Source organism: Colletotrichum scovillei (genome assembly GCF_011075155.1).
Source record: "Colletotrichum scovillei strain TJNH1 chromosome Unknown Contig00009, whole genome shotgun sequence".
Taxonomy (NCBI): domain Eukaryota; kingdom Fungi; phylum Ascomycota; class Sordariomycetes; order Glomerellales; family Glomerellaceae; genus Colletotrichum; species Colletotrichum scovillei.
This window is the reverse complement of record NW_023336267.1, coordinates 4,388,979-4,403,740: the sequence shown is the minus strand read 5'-3', so window position 1 is coordinate 4,403,740 and position 14,762 is coordinate 4,388,979. Positions and strand designations below refer to the sequence as shown.

Below are 14,762 nucleotides of genomic sequence, written 5' to 3'. Positions count from 1 at the left end.
GAATGTTCCAATGATCCCCTAGACTTTCCAGGTTGGTAGCATATCAATGCTGGCTGTAAATTGGACCCGCCCAACCCTGGGTTTTCTCCTCCGATATTTGCTGCTCAAAAGATACTAGAAGAGTTCCTGGCTGGATCAATAGCTCCAGAAAGTCTACCCTCCATCTCTTTTTCCTTCTTATCGACTTCTCCGTCCACGACCGTCTCAGAAGCAGGTTGTTCGCCAGCAACCTGCGCTTCTTGTCGCAGCTGACGCTTATGCAATAAGTCCGCAATGACTGCAAGATTTCCCTGTCAGTTTATCCTGAATATCTCGCTTGTAGATCGTGAAAATGGGGGAACTTACGGACTAAGACCACGGCCGCAAGCGCGAATGATAGGACAGAGGGGAAGCCTCGCTCGAAAGTGGGTGCCATGGTCTGCGGGAAGATGAGGATAGGCAGGAAAGAGTCTGCATCGTTAGTCGATTGAAAAGATCAGATTTGTGTCCTCAGGAATTGGCTCACTGGTTGCATAGAACAATCCATTCATGCTAGAAATCGTCAAAGCACGCTCTTCCGCGTTCCCATTGTTCACTTCATTCGCCCACGTCTGTATTCCGATTAGCCTCACGACTAACTTCCCTACCCAATGTGTCACAACGCTGACTTACCCAAGTAACAGCCGTAACATAACCGCAAGACACGAGGAAGAAACCGGCCACTCGCGCAGCATCCGTCGGCGGGTACGCAGTAAGGATGGAAGAGCCGACGACAGTCGTGCCCATCTGAGATTGCCCGCCGCCCGTCAGCAAACTTCGCCAAAGACTTCTAGAACAGGGGCGTTACTTACAAGAGGACCAATAATCCATAAGGGCCTGTTGCCAGTCAGGTCTGACATGAAGCCCCACGCAAAATCCGTGACCATGGTGACGAGGTTGGCGCACGCCGGGATGACGTTGCGTTGGGTGACGCTGTACCCGTTCTCGCCTACATCGCGTCAGTTGACGTTGAACAGACTGTAGAATCCGTGAGGGATCGTCGTACGAAGATAGATGGCGAAGTAATTATTGGCCTGGCACGAGTTGCCGTACTGTTTGGCGGGGAATTTGTCAGAATGGTGAAAGACTACAACACATGAAGATTACAGGTGCGTTGGGATAACTTACAAAGATGTACATCAAGCACAAAATCCACCATCGCCAGTTCCCAAACATGCGCTTGAGTAGCTTCAGGTCCACGACTCCTGTGATCTCCGCCTTACCCTGCTTCGCCGCGCGCTGCATCGCAATCTGCTTGTCCTCCTCCGTGATATACCATGCAGTCGTGTTATGCGGGTAATCAGGAAGTAACCACCACACGGAGAGAGCAACAGGGAGTGACATACAGCCGCAAACTGCGTACTCACTGGATCAGCTACTTTCCCTTCCGATTGCCAAGAGCCAACCAAGTCTCACGGCCCAGAATTTGAGAGGCACTTACCGATATACATCCATCTCCAACCCGCCATCCCCAGATGCCCGTCCAAAGACTTGTGAATCCCGGCCTGCAAGAATCCAGACGTCGCCTGTCCAAAGAATCCCGTGATGTGCCAGATGGCCACGCGCTTCGCGAGCTCGGGCTTGGTGTACCAAGATCCAAGGAGGAAAATGATGATGGGCGAGAAGCCGGATTCGAAGAGGCCAATCATGAAGCGGAAGGCGTACATGTGATTGCTGCTCTGGGCCACGGCTTGGGCGAAGCTTTATATAATGAGCAATGTTCTCGATCCATGCTATCCTAGATTGCGACATACGTAAAAGCCGTCCATCCCAGTTCGCAGAACACGATGCAGTAGCGAGGACGAATCTTGAGGGCAATCAAGTTGGAAGGGATTTGCATGATAGCAAAGGCAATGGTGTAGCACACTATTGTTCTGTCAGTCCGCATCCACCAAGCACTTGCCGCTCATCGGTCCAGGAATCAACTAACTGAGCATATAAGTGTACTCGTTGCCCTGGATATTCAGGTCTTCTTTCATCCCGCTGACATCTGTGAGATTACAGTGAGTTCCATTTTCCCCTCATCGCAGAGTTGATCAACTTACATGCGTTCGTAATGTTGCTCTGGTCAATGTATTTCATCCACTTAATCAATTTGATGAAATCAGCCGCTGACAACTCGACCACGACCCAGTGCTGAACTTACCCAGCCAAGAGTGGCGCAAATCAAGATACCGAAATCTAGCTTCCGAACCAAAGCGCGTTCCTATCACGCCCCAGTCAGTTCCCGCCATCAAGGCCCTAGGGATACGGGTTGATTGGTAGCCATACCTGGGGGCTCTTGAGATGCTGATCAGCGTCCCAAAGGTGATAGAGAACCTTCTTTCCCCAAGAGACATTCTGAGGCGCATCCTCGTGGACGCCGACACCGACGTCTGATGCTGTCGACGTGGCCGATTTGACCTCATGGGCCTTCTTCTCGCCATCCATGGCAGCGAAGTAAGGTGTTCTACGAACGAAAGACTAGACCACTGTTCGGACCTACGAGTTCTGGGAAGGGACAGGAAATCAGGAGAGCTGTCGAGTCGCAAGTCAAACAGAGATACAATGTGAAGCTTAAGTGCCCCCTCAACTCTTGATACCACCTCAACTCAGAACCACGGATCAAGATAGCCAGGGACAGCCTACCCCCCTTTGCAAACCCCCCAAAACCGATACTAGATCGGCCGTCAGTATCCCAGAACAATACACTTGCTTACCACCGTAACCAGCAATACGCGGAGATGTTGATAGCAACATACACTATCATCAGCATATTGCGTGTTAGTGGGCCATCGGCATCCTCCCCGCCCCTGTCCCGAAGATAAGCTGCAAGCATGCTCAAGGATGATGGAGTGCAACGTCGTCGGACAATGCCCGATCTCTTTTCTCCCCCGCATTCTTATCAAAGTCCACCACGGATAAGGACCGCCGCTCCCTCCGGTAAATCGGGCGCTAGGAGCCGACGTTCGGGATGATGGGATAGGCGGGGTGGTGTAAGTCAGGACCGTCTCAAGCTTGTCAAAAACCATTACAACTCACAGCATCCGGACGCAAGCTGCTGACGTTCTCGATACCATTCTTTGGGCAAGTAAACCTACCCATAACACTATCAAACAAAGCTTCAAGCACCATCATCCTCCCGAGATCCAATTTCCCCAGTATCTTGACATTCCCGAGACATCAGAGTCCTCCCTTGATCAACGTCCACACAATCGAACCCTTCAAGGTTCAACATGTCCTCACCAGCAACCCACGAGCAGCAACTCGCCCTCGCCCGCGAAGCCTGCCGCCCAAACCTCGTCAAGAACCTCATGCTCCAGAACAGACTCGCCCACTCCTTCGGCCTCCGCGTCGCCTTCTCCACCGAGATGCCCCTCGTCGCCAAGCGCGCGGGCTACTCGGCCGTGCTCATGAACCTCGAGCACATGGCCATGAGCATGGAGACCATGAAAGATATCGCCGTCTCCTGTCTGAATGTCGGGTAAAGGCCAGTCAGAGGAACCGACCATGACGTACGTTACTAACCATGGCAAACAAAAGCATCACACCGACCGTAGTCGTACCAACGTGCGCCCCGGAATGGATCTCCCGCTGCCTCGACTCTGGGGCCCAATCCATCATCGTACCGCACGTAAACACCGTCGAGCAAGCGGAAATGTGCGTCAGCGCATCAAAGTTTCCACCCTTGGTACGTTGCCCTTTCCCAGACGTCTGCCTACAAAGGATGACTTCCACGATAAAAAACAGTGAGCTTACACGTAAGAGGCAAATTTGTAGGGCCACCGCTCCGTCACCATGGTCACAGCAATGACCCAGTACACGACGACGCTATCCTACGCGGCCATCGCCGAGGTAGTCAACAACGAGGTCCTCATCATTCCCATGATCGAGACCAAAGAAGGTGTCGAAAACGTAGAGTCAGTGCCCGCAGTCTCACGCAACGGGGGAAGATTCCCATGTGGAAGTTGTTGGCGTTAACGAGATCACAGAGCCATCGCCGCCGTGCCGGGCATCGATGCCTTGTTCATCGGCTGCGCAGATCTCTGCATGGAGTAAGTCAGCCCTCATTCCGCCGTAGAAGATGACCGATCTATGACATTTCGAGACTGAAGCTGACGTGTGGTTTGCAGGCTCGGAATCCCAGGACAATACGACTCAGAACTCTTCCATTCCACCGTCGCCAGAATCGCTAACGCAGCAGAGAAGGCGAGCGTAGATGGACGCAAGGTGTTCGTGGGACTCGGCGGGCTGGAACCGAGACCAGACCTCTTGGAGGCACTGGCGAAACGGCATGCTCCTATTCGGTAAGAGTTTCCTTCGCATCGGTGTCCCGTCGTTTCGACCCGGTAATCCGCTTACATTATCGACCTCAGGTTCGCAATGGCAGGCCGTGATCTAGCTCTTTTACTCGCAGGCATGTCAAAACAAGCGGCGTCAATGAACGAAATTTCGAACCAACTCCAATAGTTATTTAAGCCAACCCCAAAGAAGAAAAAGCAGACAAGGGAACCCTCCTAGCAAAAAAGGACTATGGCCACTAAAGCACGAACCGGCCAAACCCGAACTCCGCCGAACTGTCCCCCGGCTTCCAAATCCCAGGTAGCAAACCATTCTCGCTCGCAATGCAAAAGAAGGTAGAATGATTTTTGAAAGAGAGTCGTGTCGTCGTTGGTAAGGTGCAGAGACTTTTGGATCGATGAGGGTGTGACGCATGAAAATTACTCGTCTCTCCGTGCGTTTTCGGCATTTTCGACATTTCTGAGCGAAGAGGGCTCAATCCTGCTGGATCCAGTGCGAATACGGCCTCGTTGTCCCTCTCCCGTGGTGCCATAATGCGGGTTCAGGTCGCTGTATCTCACAATGTCTTCAGATTCCTCACCACTGTCATGCGCTGAGTGTGTGGAGATGGTAGCAGTGAGAAGAGGTCTGCGCTGGCGCTCTTCGATCGGACGCTCTGAGAGGTGGCTCCAGGGTTGCGCCCACCATGCGTGTCTCCAGTTGCTGGCACTCTGCATAAAGAGCAGCGTCAGAACCTGTGACGAATGCCTAGTTAGCCCCGAACGGCAGTGGCATGCTATATATCTATATCCGACGCACCTGTAGCACACCAACGGTGATGACGATGCCCAAGTCGATGGAGGAATTCCGCACCGTTGCGTCCCTCCACGGTCCGATGCAGGCGGTATCGCGACCAGTGATCTCGGCACACTGGGCATTAGCACCGAATGGCCAACCGCGATCCTTGACGCTGTTCAGACCACAGCAATTAAGGCTGTCCTGGATGCGCCTGATGGTCGACTCATCCTTGGCGACAAACATGCGCTGCCAGCTAGTGGACAGGGCGCAGTTTAGACCATCGCCGGGAAGAGCGGTTTGCAACAAGATAACGGCGACAGCGGTGGTCAAGATGCCTTGAAGTGTCTGGATGATGGTAGGAAACAGCTGCTCGGTCCGAGCGAGAGAGTTGCTCGCATTGAATAGCAGGCGCGGGTAGTAAAATGCGTTGATAGTGCCAAGGATAGGTAGCAGAATCGGAAGCAGAGACAAGAATGGCGAAATGGGAAGGGCGAGATTGGTGCTCGTTACGTGAACGACGCTGTGAGATGATTAGCAGAGAGATTTGCGGTCGGTGATGTTTGAGGACTCACATGGCCGTCGTCAGCAGTCCGATGCAGATCTGTAGAAGTATTTTGGTTAAATAAGATATTCCTTGATATCGTTCATCATTTCAAATGGTGTTAGTGGGTGCCGGCTGTCGGGGCTTACCAGTAGAAACACGACGCCCGGATTGACCCCCATGATGAGCTTTTGACGACCAACAAGCGCGCAACAACACCAGATCGCTTCCGACCGTTGGAGTGGAATTTGTTTAGCAATCAGTGTATGAACATTGATGAGAAGGCGTTTGGCTTCACATGTGAATAAGTAGTAGACGAAAGAAAGAGGGCGAGAGTTAGGAAGAAGAAAAATGGGAAGAGGGAGGGTGTGGCGCCCCTCCAAGGGGACCCCAAGGGACCCAAAGGTGCCGATCGCTGCGCTGGGGTGGGAAGCTGCTTGATGCGGCCAAAATCGAACATGCCCATTTGCGGCACCAGCAGCGTTGGCAGCGAGCAAGCGCCCACAAGCACCGACGCCAGACGGCATCCAGTCGTCCCAAATCTTCCCCAAAGGACTTTGCCGCAGTCTTTCGACGTCATGGCCCAACCCTCCGAGAAGCTTATTCCCTCAAGCTCCAGCACGCCATAGGCTGGAGGCACTTTCGTACGAGGGACCAGTCATCTCTACAGACTGGGTGAATCTGGTCTTGGGACCCTGGATGACTGGATGCCGCCGGGTAGCACCAGATGGACACACAAATGCTGGAGGCCCAACACCAGTGTGTCAGTGTGCCATCCAGAGAAGAAACAGAGGAAGTGTGTGTGTGCGAATCTGCGAGAGACCGTAGGACCCCGCATGCCGTGCGACCAGCGACCGCATTCACGGAGGCGCAGGCCGCCCATCCCGCAACCCTCCAATGCCGATCCAACGTTCTTCCAGCTATTTCTGACCCGAGTATCGAAGGCGAGGTGTGTTGTCTTGACTCTATCCCATGCACTCGTCCATCAAATGACACGACAGAACTGATTTTTTTTTTCTGTCGGTGCCGCGCTGTCCACGTACAGCCTTTTGGCGGTGTGTCGGACGATGGATCCGACTCCAACCTCCTCGCTCTCTTCCTGGTGACGAGGGAGGCATACAGGCAGTCAGGCAGACTCCTCGCGCGCATCAATCAGTCTTTGAGGGAGTGTAGGGTAAGCTGATGATGACGCCAGCGGCAGGGAGGCAGCTTTCGGGAAGTAGTCTAGCTGTCCAGACTCCTCCATGGCCCCATCGAGATGCCTGCTACCCTTGCAGTAGTGCTCCGTGCGTTTGCGTTAGCCTTCTCGATGGTGGTTTTTTTTTCGCACGCACTTCGCCAGGTCAATAACCCTCCGAGCTGCATTTGGTTCGCCTGCCAATGGTGGTGAGGAATGCGTTCAATCCCCAGGCTCATTCTATCGTTTGCGGCCGCAGAGAGGAATAAGACTGAGACATCTCCAAACGGTCTCGCCCGCCTGAAGGCCTTTCCGTCGGCCGATATGTTGCTACCTGAGGTAGGTATCAGGCCCGATGCTGATGAGTTGTACCTGTCTGCTGCCTGAAGCGACGGTCCTTAGAGGACACAACCCACCGAGGCGGAGAGCTTGTCAATGCGAGTTCGAGTGAGTCAAACATGGTGAGGCCTAGATGTGCAAAGTTAACACCGGAGAGCCGAGAATTATGATATGAGACAGAGGGGCACCGCAGCCGAGTAATTCTTGCTGGTCGATACTAACTTTGGCGAGACGAATCCATGTGCTGTGGTGACTAACAAGCAGCTAGCTAGCTAGTCTCCGGAACAAGCGTGGGGTTGTATTGGAGGAGGGACGCGCAGAACTCTGCCTAACATTTTCAGAGATGTTCCGTACACCGTATGGCCACCCAGCTGAGGCCAGTACCTAGTTGACGAGCTCCTTGGCGTTCAATCGAGGTTGGAGGCAGAAGGATACCTATGCCACGAGGCCTAGGGGCATAGGTAGCAAGGGGTTTGGGGGCGGAAACGACAGCCGCGGAGGAGCTCCAACTTGCAGCATGGGCGGACCCACAAGGCTGAATGAATGTTTCCAGATGCCGCCCGGCTCCCAAGATGCCCAGCCGGTAAAGAGTCGCCGAGGTGGAGAATGATTCTGGTGAGAGAACCGGCTTGGATTGGAACGCTGACGACGCTGCCGTCAGGGAGCTCGGGTGGTATCGTCGTAATCTTGGTTTCTCCTCGAATACCCCCGAATTGAAAGTGTCCTTCAGGTCTGATTGGTTGTATTTACTGCTCGAAGCGTCGTCCGACATTGTTAAAGAAATGATGGAATGATTGAGCTCGGATTCTCCAACTTGAAGCCATGGAGAGCATTGTCGGTCCCAGAGTGCCATCGGAAAAAAACGTCGGGCACCGTTTTGGCAGTCGATTGCCAGGCAGGCATGAAGATACCGGGCATGATAGTGGGCAGTCCAGGTGCTAGAAGCCAATCGAGGCCGATGATCAAGCGCCATCTGATGGTGGTGTTCGTGTGTTGAGATGAACTTGGCCCATACCAGTACGGTGGGCTCCAAGCTAAGGGAACACTGGGAACCGCGAGGGACCTGGAGAGACTGGATACCGGGACTTAGGTAAGCAAGCCTCTAGCCAAATAAGGGAGAGAGACTGGAATTCAATTCGTCAAAGCTGCTTGAGCTCTCCGCCAATCTAATCTTAGCCTCCCCACTCAGCAACCCCTCCATCGGAGAAGGTGCGGCAGGTGTGGCAGCAGGAGCTGAGCTGACGGGAAGGAGGGGCAACTTCAGTCCACAGCTTGTTCCTGCCACCTGCTGTTGCGCTGCTGCTACCTTACGCGGCGTGCATCAGCCAAGATTGACGTCGTCGTTTCCCGCCATCGTCTTGCCGGAATTCCTGTTTGCGACCATCTCAATCTCTCTCTCTCTCTTTAACATCTACACATACCCCGCGTACCTAGTGGACATCTGGGGTCAGAACCATCGTCCTCACTTCCGGAAGAGGCAATCCACAGAGACAACCGCCGCGGATCCGTCACCAGCAATGGCCTCACTAACTTCAAAGTTTGCCAGCCTCAATCCCTTCTCCAAATCGGCGCCAGAGGATGAAGAGGAGCTTGGCGATGCGACCGACAACACCACCTTGGCTGGCGGAGGCCACGCTGCACGCGACTCAGACCTTAAGCACCGTCTCCGCGTGAGCCGCGCCATCAAGTCTTTCCTTGTCGATCAGAAGGCCATCTCCTCCAAGGAAGCAAACGTCGACTCAGAACAGCTCACCCCCGAGTTGCAAGCCCTCGTGTACAAGCCTCACATCAGCGTGCCCCGCGAGCTTACTGATAGATCCCACCCATTGCCCGAGTACTTCATCAGCTCCAGCCACAACACCTACCTTCTGGCCCACCAGCTTTATGGAAGCTCTTCGGCAGAGGCCTATGACGAGACGTTGCGTGCTGGCGCCCGATGCGTCGAGATCGATGCCTGGGATAACCCCGACAACAAGGACGAGCCCAAGGTCACCCACGGATACACCCTCGTCTCCAACATCCCTTTCCGCACCGTCTGCGAGACCATCCGAGATGTCGTCGACCAAGAAGCCAAGGAACCTCATCCCGCTGCGCCAATCCTTCTGTCTCTCGAGAATCACTGTGACCCTGAGGGCCAGCTGCGCCTGGCCTTCATCATGAGAGAGGTCTTTGGAGATCGCCTTCTTAGCCAAGCCATCAGAGAAAAAGGCCACGCCGAGCAAGAAGGCCAGGCCAACCATGTTCGTCTGGAGGAACTCGGCAACAAGATTGTTGTCATTGTCGAATATCACTTCCCTGGAGAGGCCGACGACAGTAGCTCGAGCTCGAGTGATGATGATGACGAGGAGGAAAAGAAGGCCAAGAAAGACTACAAGGAGAAAAAGAAGGCTGCGCCTGCTTCGCTGATTGTCCCAGAACTAGAGGCACTCGGCGTCTATGCCCAGTCCGTCAAGCCCATCAACAATTCATGGTTTGAGGAGGTTCTGCAAGATGCGCCGCACCACCACCTCATCAACGTCTCCGAGTCTGGGCTGGCCTCCCATCTGCCGACGCACACTGACAAAATCTCTCGCCACAACGCTCACCATCTGATGCGTGTTTTCCCCAAGGGAACTCGCATCTCTTCCAAGAATCTCCATCCCGTTCCCTTTTGGGGAATTGGCGCCCAGATCTGTGCCCTCAACTGGCAGACATTTGGAGCATCAATGCAGCTCAATGAGGCGTTATTCGCCGGTTCCGAGGGTTTCGTTTTGAAGCCCGCCGAGCTCCGGCCCGGTGGCTCGGGCCACCTCGGCAACGGAAGGAAGCGAAAACTCCGCCTGCACGTCGGCGGTGCCACCGACATTCCCGTGCCGTCCGATCGCGACGAAGACGAGACAATCAAGCCCTACCTCACGTGCACGCTTGTACATCCTCATGATCTCGATATCAAGCCTCCAAAGAGGAAAACGGCTGGCTACAAACAGCACAAGCTGACGGGATTCTTGCACAAGGGAGAGAATCCACCACCCACCGACCCGCTATGGGACGAGGTGCTAGAGTGGGAATACCAAGACAACGAAATGGTCTTCTTGCGGATGCTCATCAAGAGTGATGACAGCTTCGCCAAAAACCCAATCTTTGCCGTTGGCGCGGTACGGCTGCTCTACACGATACCGGGTTGGGTCTTTATCCGCATGCTTGACCTCAAGGGAAGAGAAACCAAATGTTCCATCCTTGTCAAGTTTGAGGTTGTCGACGCGTAGAGATAGCCATGTATACGCTGACTGTTTCGAGTATCTCCCGAAAACTTTCGTAATATAACACGATTGCAATTATTTCTCCGATCATTGTAGGGACTGATGTGCGATTGAACTCATCGTAGCTAGTGCCATATGGATCTCTTCTTGGCTAGACAGCGTATTCACAAAAACAGATGGGAGATCTTGCCGCAACATTTGATCTAAGTAATATACATAACTTCCCTTATGTGCGCGCATTCACGCAGCCTGGCCAGCGGCACATGGCAAAACCTTTTCCCGATCCCGAACCTACCCCGCTAAGAAACCACCGCCTTTGTGAGCGACTTTTGACCCCAAGACAGAGATACGGACGGCGTTGAGACCTATGAGGGTTTCGAGGCACTGAGCCTACTGCTGTCAGTCTGGTTCGTGTGCCGATAGAGTCCGGTTATGTGATGGACATATTCCGCCCATGTTCGTGTACTGTACCACGCAAGACCGTGGCAAAGGTTGGAAATGGGGTTTCGGAAAGGATCCAAAGGATTTGGATTCATGTAGAGTAAAGACTTCAACATGGCCTATGGCTGAGTTGGATGGAGGAACACTCGATTCCCTTCCGTTTGTGATTACACACTAATGCTAGTACAACCGGACACCATCAAGAAGCATCACAGGCGGCATCTTCCAGGCAGGCGACGGTTGTTACTTGCACCATACTGCCTCTCCTGACATGAAAGCCTCCACAGACAAGCATCCTCCCTCTACATCACACGCGCTCTATTCATAGGCCCCCAACGGAAACCCCACCAAATAAACGCTCGCTACACCTCCAACACGCGGGAAGCCTCGCTCGGCTCACCTGTCATGAACAGACTTTACCCGCCGCCCGCCCTCCCCTTCGGCTAGGGAAGAACCCGACATCTAGTCGAACCTTGAAGGTGCGAGAGGCTGATGAACGGGAAAGAGAGTGTGAGGCTCTTCTAGGTGTATCCTTGCGTGCGCTGAATTTGGATTGCTGGGTTGATGAGTGCCGGCTTACTACCTGACTACCAACTGACGGGTTGCGAGTTCCACCGTACCAGGTTCATCGCTTTCGTAACTTTGTTCACCAGCCGTCCGAAATCTACATAAAACTGGTTTGCCAGTCTTCATCGTACTCACTTCTCATATTTACTGTGGCCTGTCTCGTACAAATTTGTCAGCTTGATAAGATGATTCTATCCAGTCGGTGTGGAAATTCACACAAACTCCATAACCCTCCTTCTCCGGATGTTCGCAACTCACCAATTCCATCCGAGCACCATCTCAGCCCGTCCGCCCTCCGCTTCCGCAGCCGTGACGCGGTCCTACACCCACCCACACACGGCCCCGAATGAAGTCCAGTCCAGTCCATCTAGTCATAACTATCCCGTACACCTCGACCACCAAGACCAACAAGCGGCCCTCCCCAAAAAAAAACGCAAATCACCGCTGAAATCCGAACTTCACAAAGGCCGGCCCTTTAGGTGGCCTGAAGGTGGGTTGGGAGGAAAAGTTTACTACATGAAGGGGAAAGAGATCCTTTTCCTTGGGAGGGTGCGTTGAACTCACGCAAGAGCCAACACCACCCACTCTGCTACTGAGTTACCGAGAGGAAGGGACAGAACACAGACTGGGAGGAACGGCCGCGTTGCGAGCGGTTTGAGAAAGGTTGGGATGATTCGTGGACAGCCCTTTCCGCGGTTTTCGCAGCAGTGTGTGTTCGTGTTGTACCTGGTTCGTGCTCTATGTAGAGCGGCGCCGAGTCGGCGAGTGCTTTTTCGGTACTCTGCTCATTCAGTAGTTTCGTACTGAGATGATTTGTGAGGGCATTCAGTCGATTGCTCAAGATGAAGTTATAGCGATGAGAATAACGTAAACTTCTGTGAGATTGTTCAATACAGCACCACACTTCTATGTAGTTGTGGTGATAAATCGAGAAAACATATTGCACTCGACCCAACTCTTTAAGCACGGAAATCACAGCAAATAGTAAAAACAAATCAGTGATGTGAATGAAAGACGTTTGACTCGTCTATAGCTGTAATGTACTGCTATGCTATCTCGATCATCAAAAGTTGACACCCGCATCCTGCGTCCGATACGTCCTCGTCACTCTCGGATCCCACTTCATCTTATTCTGCCTCTCGAGCTCCTGCTGCCTCTCCACCTCCAACTCGTCAATCTGCGCAAAGTTGCGCTTACTCCGGAACGGCCACCGGCCTTTACGGTACAGCATCCCAATCACCAACCCGAAAATCAGGACCCCGCCCACGGAACCTAGCGCGATGGGCAGCGCCGGCATCAGCTTCACGTTGCTGCCGCCCGAGGTCTCGGCTTGGCTGGGCGAGGCGATGCCGCCGCTGCCGCTGTTGACGTTGCCGCTTGGAGTGGGAGTCGGCGTCGGGGTCGGAATGAGGCTGAGGAGGGGTGTGGTCTCTGGTATCACGGAGGCTGGAGGCGGGGGGATGAAGGACGGTGTGGGCGTGGGAATTTGATCACCGGCGCCTGGTGTTGAGATGGGTATCACGCCCGGGATGGATGTTGGTGAGGGGAGTGGCGGCGGGTCGGAGAGGGATGGTGTGGGTGTTGATGTTGCGTTTGTGGTGGTTGAGATGATGAAGGTTGTGAGAGGGCGCGCGGAACTTGATGGTGGTGGTGGTGGAGGCGGCGGCGGTGGTGGAGCTGATGGTGTTGGTGTTTGTGAAGGCGTTTGCGAGAGCGTTGGTGTGTTCTGCCTTATTGGTGCCGATGAGGAGGATGAGGCTCTTGCAGGCAATGATGATGATGGCGTCGCTTTTATTGAGGGTGTTGGTGTTGTTTGTGCCCTCGTTGCTTCGCTCAGGGTGTTTGGTGTTCCTGTTCCCACTCCCGTTTGCCCTCCTAGGCTTGTGGGAGGAGTTTTGGCGTCGGGTTGGTTGTCGGCCATGATGAAGAATTGAGATGGTGGAGTCGTAAAAGTAAATGATTATCGCTGTTCGTGCTTTGTGGTATATGTTTGGGTATGTAAAGGCCGTTGGAATATGTTCGTTGCGTCGTAGTAGATTATGTTCAGTATGTGTCCGGGGCCCTTTGGTGATGGGGGAAATCCTCCGAATAACCTCGTAACTAACTCGAGTGTGGTGAGGTATGATGAAATCCTGATCTCGAAAGCAGGTTCAATGTCCCAATGACGACCAGGTAGTGTCAGGTGACGGCGTGAGGTGGGTGGTATTTTCCGATGTTAGTCGATCCAGCGGCTCAACAATCGCCCTCTCTCTATTCCTCTTGTTCGTCTTCTTGGTTTTTTTGTGCCAAGCCTCGGAAGCTGTCAACGTCAAGGCCAGTTCAAACAAGACAAATTAAACACTCAATAAACATCATACAATGTCAGTCCCAAAATAAATAAAAAAGAGACCAAGGCACTTGCCATCCCAGAAAAAGAGGGCTGGGGGGACAGGAATCTTTAAACAAAGATGTGCCGGTGGCCACGTAGCCCCTCCCTCTTACACTCTTCGGCGTATATTGACAGAGAGTACATGACATGGTGCCATGTATGCACATTGTGTAGGTACCACATCCCTCGTCTCTCCCTCGGTCCGTCGACCGTCGTTCACATCAAATCCTCTTACGGTTTGAACACCCCTCCCCCCCCATCATCCGAGAAACCTTACTGTGAGAGTTTTGGCTGACGTGACGCAGAGTCGGGACAGTGAGAGAGGGAGCAACTCACACTCTCTCTTCCTCTCTTCCTCTGTGCGTATGAGCGTGTGTCAATGTCTCAATAGAGGAAGATGAATGTACCAGGGATCTCCAGGGGTCGCAACCGTCTCACAATGGTATTGATATTGATCCCTGCACGCCAGTTGGAGGCTCAAAGCGCGGCTCCGATGCACAGTCTTCTGCAGCACTAGACTCAATATGTCTACGTACGCAGTACTTGCTTTTTAACTGACAGCAAGCGTGTCAAGTCCCGTCCCGCAAGACAACTACTGCAGTAGCAGTAGTAACGACCAACAACCCCCAAGAGCCCAAGAGGGGCACGGAGTAATGTGGTCTTCGGTAGTCACGTCTTAGTCTCACTCTTATTCCCTCCCCCCTCCCGCAAAGTCCCAGGGATCTAAAGACTGAAGCCCCACGGCTTGCATGTTGGCAGGGTTGCTGCCAGCCCGTTTCAGACGTGGAGTGTTTGAGTTGATCTTCTTCAGACCAATGAAACCCTCAATCCTTCCTTCGTCCCACCTTTTCTCCCGCCCTTCCGGCCGCCAAACCACCCCCTCTCCAGGTTCATCCCTCACGACCCGCCAATGTCTCTTTCAGAATTCCATCAGCCCTTTTCTCTGAGTCTTGAGGCTCTCAGTCTCTCGGTCCAATGCACATCTCTGGACAATGGAACAGTTCGATCGGGAGC

The 14,762-nt window shown here is 53.4% G+C and overlaps 5 protein-coding genes across 5 annotated transcripts; 2 read left to right on the top strand and 3 right to left on the bottom strand.

Annotated features, from left to right (window-relative positions):
• Positions 1–104: 104 nt before the first annotated feature.
• Positions 105–2,448, bottom strand: HER10_EVM0005189 (pantothenate transporter liz1; the record flags this gene model as incomplete). The annotated part of the gene is made up of 14 exons (XM_035474812.1): positions 105–277; positions 346–450; positions 506–590; positions 652–765; positions 831–967; positions 1,025–1,070; positions 1,147–1,384; positions 1,468–1,544; positions 1,581–1,719; positions 1,773–1,884; positions 1,949–2,008; positions 2,064–2,103; positions 2,165–2,224; positions 2,290–2,448. The coding sequence occupies 14 exons, from the start codon at positions 2,446–2,448 to the stop codon at positions 105–107; spliced, it is 1,545 nt and encodes a 514-aa protein (XP_035329310.1).
• Positions 2,449–2,982: 534 nt separating this feature from the next.
• On the bottom strand, positions 2,983–8,111 carry HER10_EVM0007463 (tetraspanin). The gene is made up of 4 exons (XM_035477018.1): positions 5,767–8,111; positions 5,649–5,677; positions 5,098–5,596; positions 2,983–5,033 (listed from the first exon to the last, which is right to left on the bottom strand). Exons 1-4 carry the CDS (start codon positions 6,142–6,144, stop codon positions 4,719–4,721), a joined length of 1,221 nt encoding a protein of 406 aa, XP_035329611.1. The 5' UTR covers positions 6,145–8,111; the 3' UTR covers positions 2,983–4,718.
• HER10_EVM0006969 (HpcH/HpaI aldolase) lies at positions 3,234–4,467 on the top strand (the record flags this gene model as incomplete). Its single annotated transcript, XM_035476537.1, has 6 exons — positions 3,234–3,481; positions 3,541–3,688; positions 3,778–3,917; positions 3,990–4,052; positions 4,131–4,304; positions 4,374–4,467. 6 exons carry the CDS (start codon positions 3,234–3,236, stop codon positions 4,465–4,467), a joined length of 867 nt encoding a protein of 288 aa, XP_035329553.1.
• A 285-nt stretch (positions 8,112–8,396) lies between the features above and the next one.
• On the top strand, positions 8,397–11,246 carry HER10_EVM0013343 (phosphatidylinositol-specific phospholipase C). Its single transcript, XM_035482705.1, has one exon. It carries the CDS (start codon positions 8,651–8,653, stop codon positions 10,376–10,378), a length of 1,728 nt encoding a protein of 575 aa, XP_035330317.1. The 5' UTR covers positions 8,397–8,650; the 3' UTR covers positions 10,379–11,246.
• A 1,197-nt stretch (positions 11,247–12,443) lies between these two features.
• HER10_EVM0004158 (uncharacterized protein) lies at positions 12,444–13,301 on the bottom strand (the record flags this gene model as incomplete). Its single annotated transcript, XM_035473810.1, has 3 exons — positions 12,444–12,792; positions 12,875–13,212; positions 13,242–13,301. The coding sequence occupies 3 exons, from the start codon at positions 13,299–13,301 to the stop codon at positions 12,444–12,446; spliced, it is 747 nt and encodes a 248-aa protein (XP_035329186.1).
• Between the last annotated feature and the right edge of the window lie 1,461 nt (positions 13,302–14,762).

Bases quoted from the DNA above. Each gene is read 5' to 3' on its own strand.
- HER10_EVM0007463 (XM_035477018.1), bottom strand. From the start codon at position 6,144: ATGCCGTCTGGCGTCGGTGCTTGTGGGCGCTTGCTCGCTGCCAACGCT. The intron at 5,597-5,648 runs GTGAGTCCTCAA...ATCATCTCACAG, and splicing joins GGACTGCTGACGACGGCCAT to CGTCGTTCACGTAACGAGCA. The intron at 5,034-5,097 runs GTGCGTCGGATA...CATTCGTCACAG, and splicing joins TCACCGTTGGTGTGCTACAG to GTTCTGACGCTGCTCTTTAT.
- HER10_EVM0013343 (XM_035482705.1), top strand. From the start codon at position 8,651: ATGGCCTCACTAACTTCAAAGTTTGCCAGCCTCAATCCCTTCTCCAAA.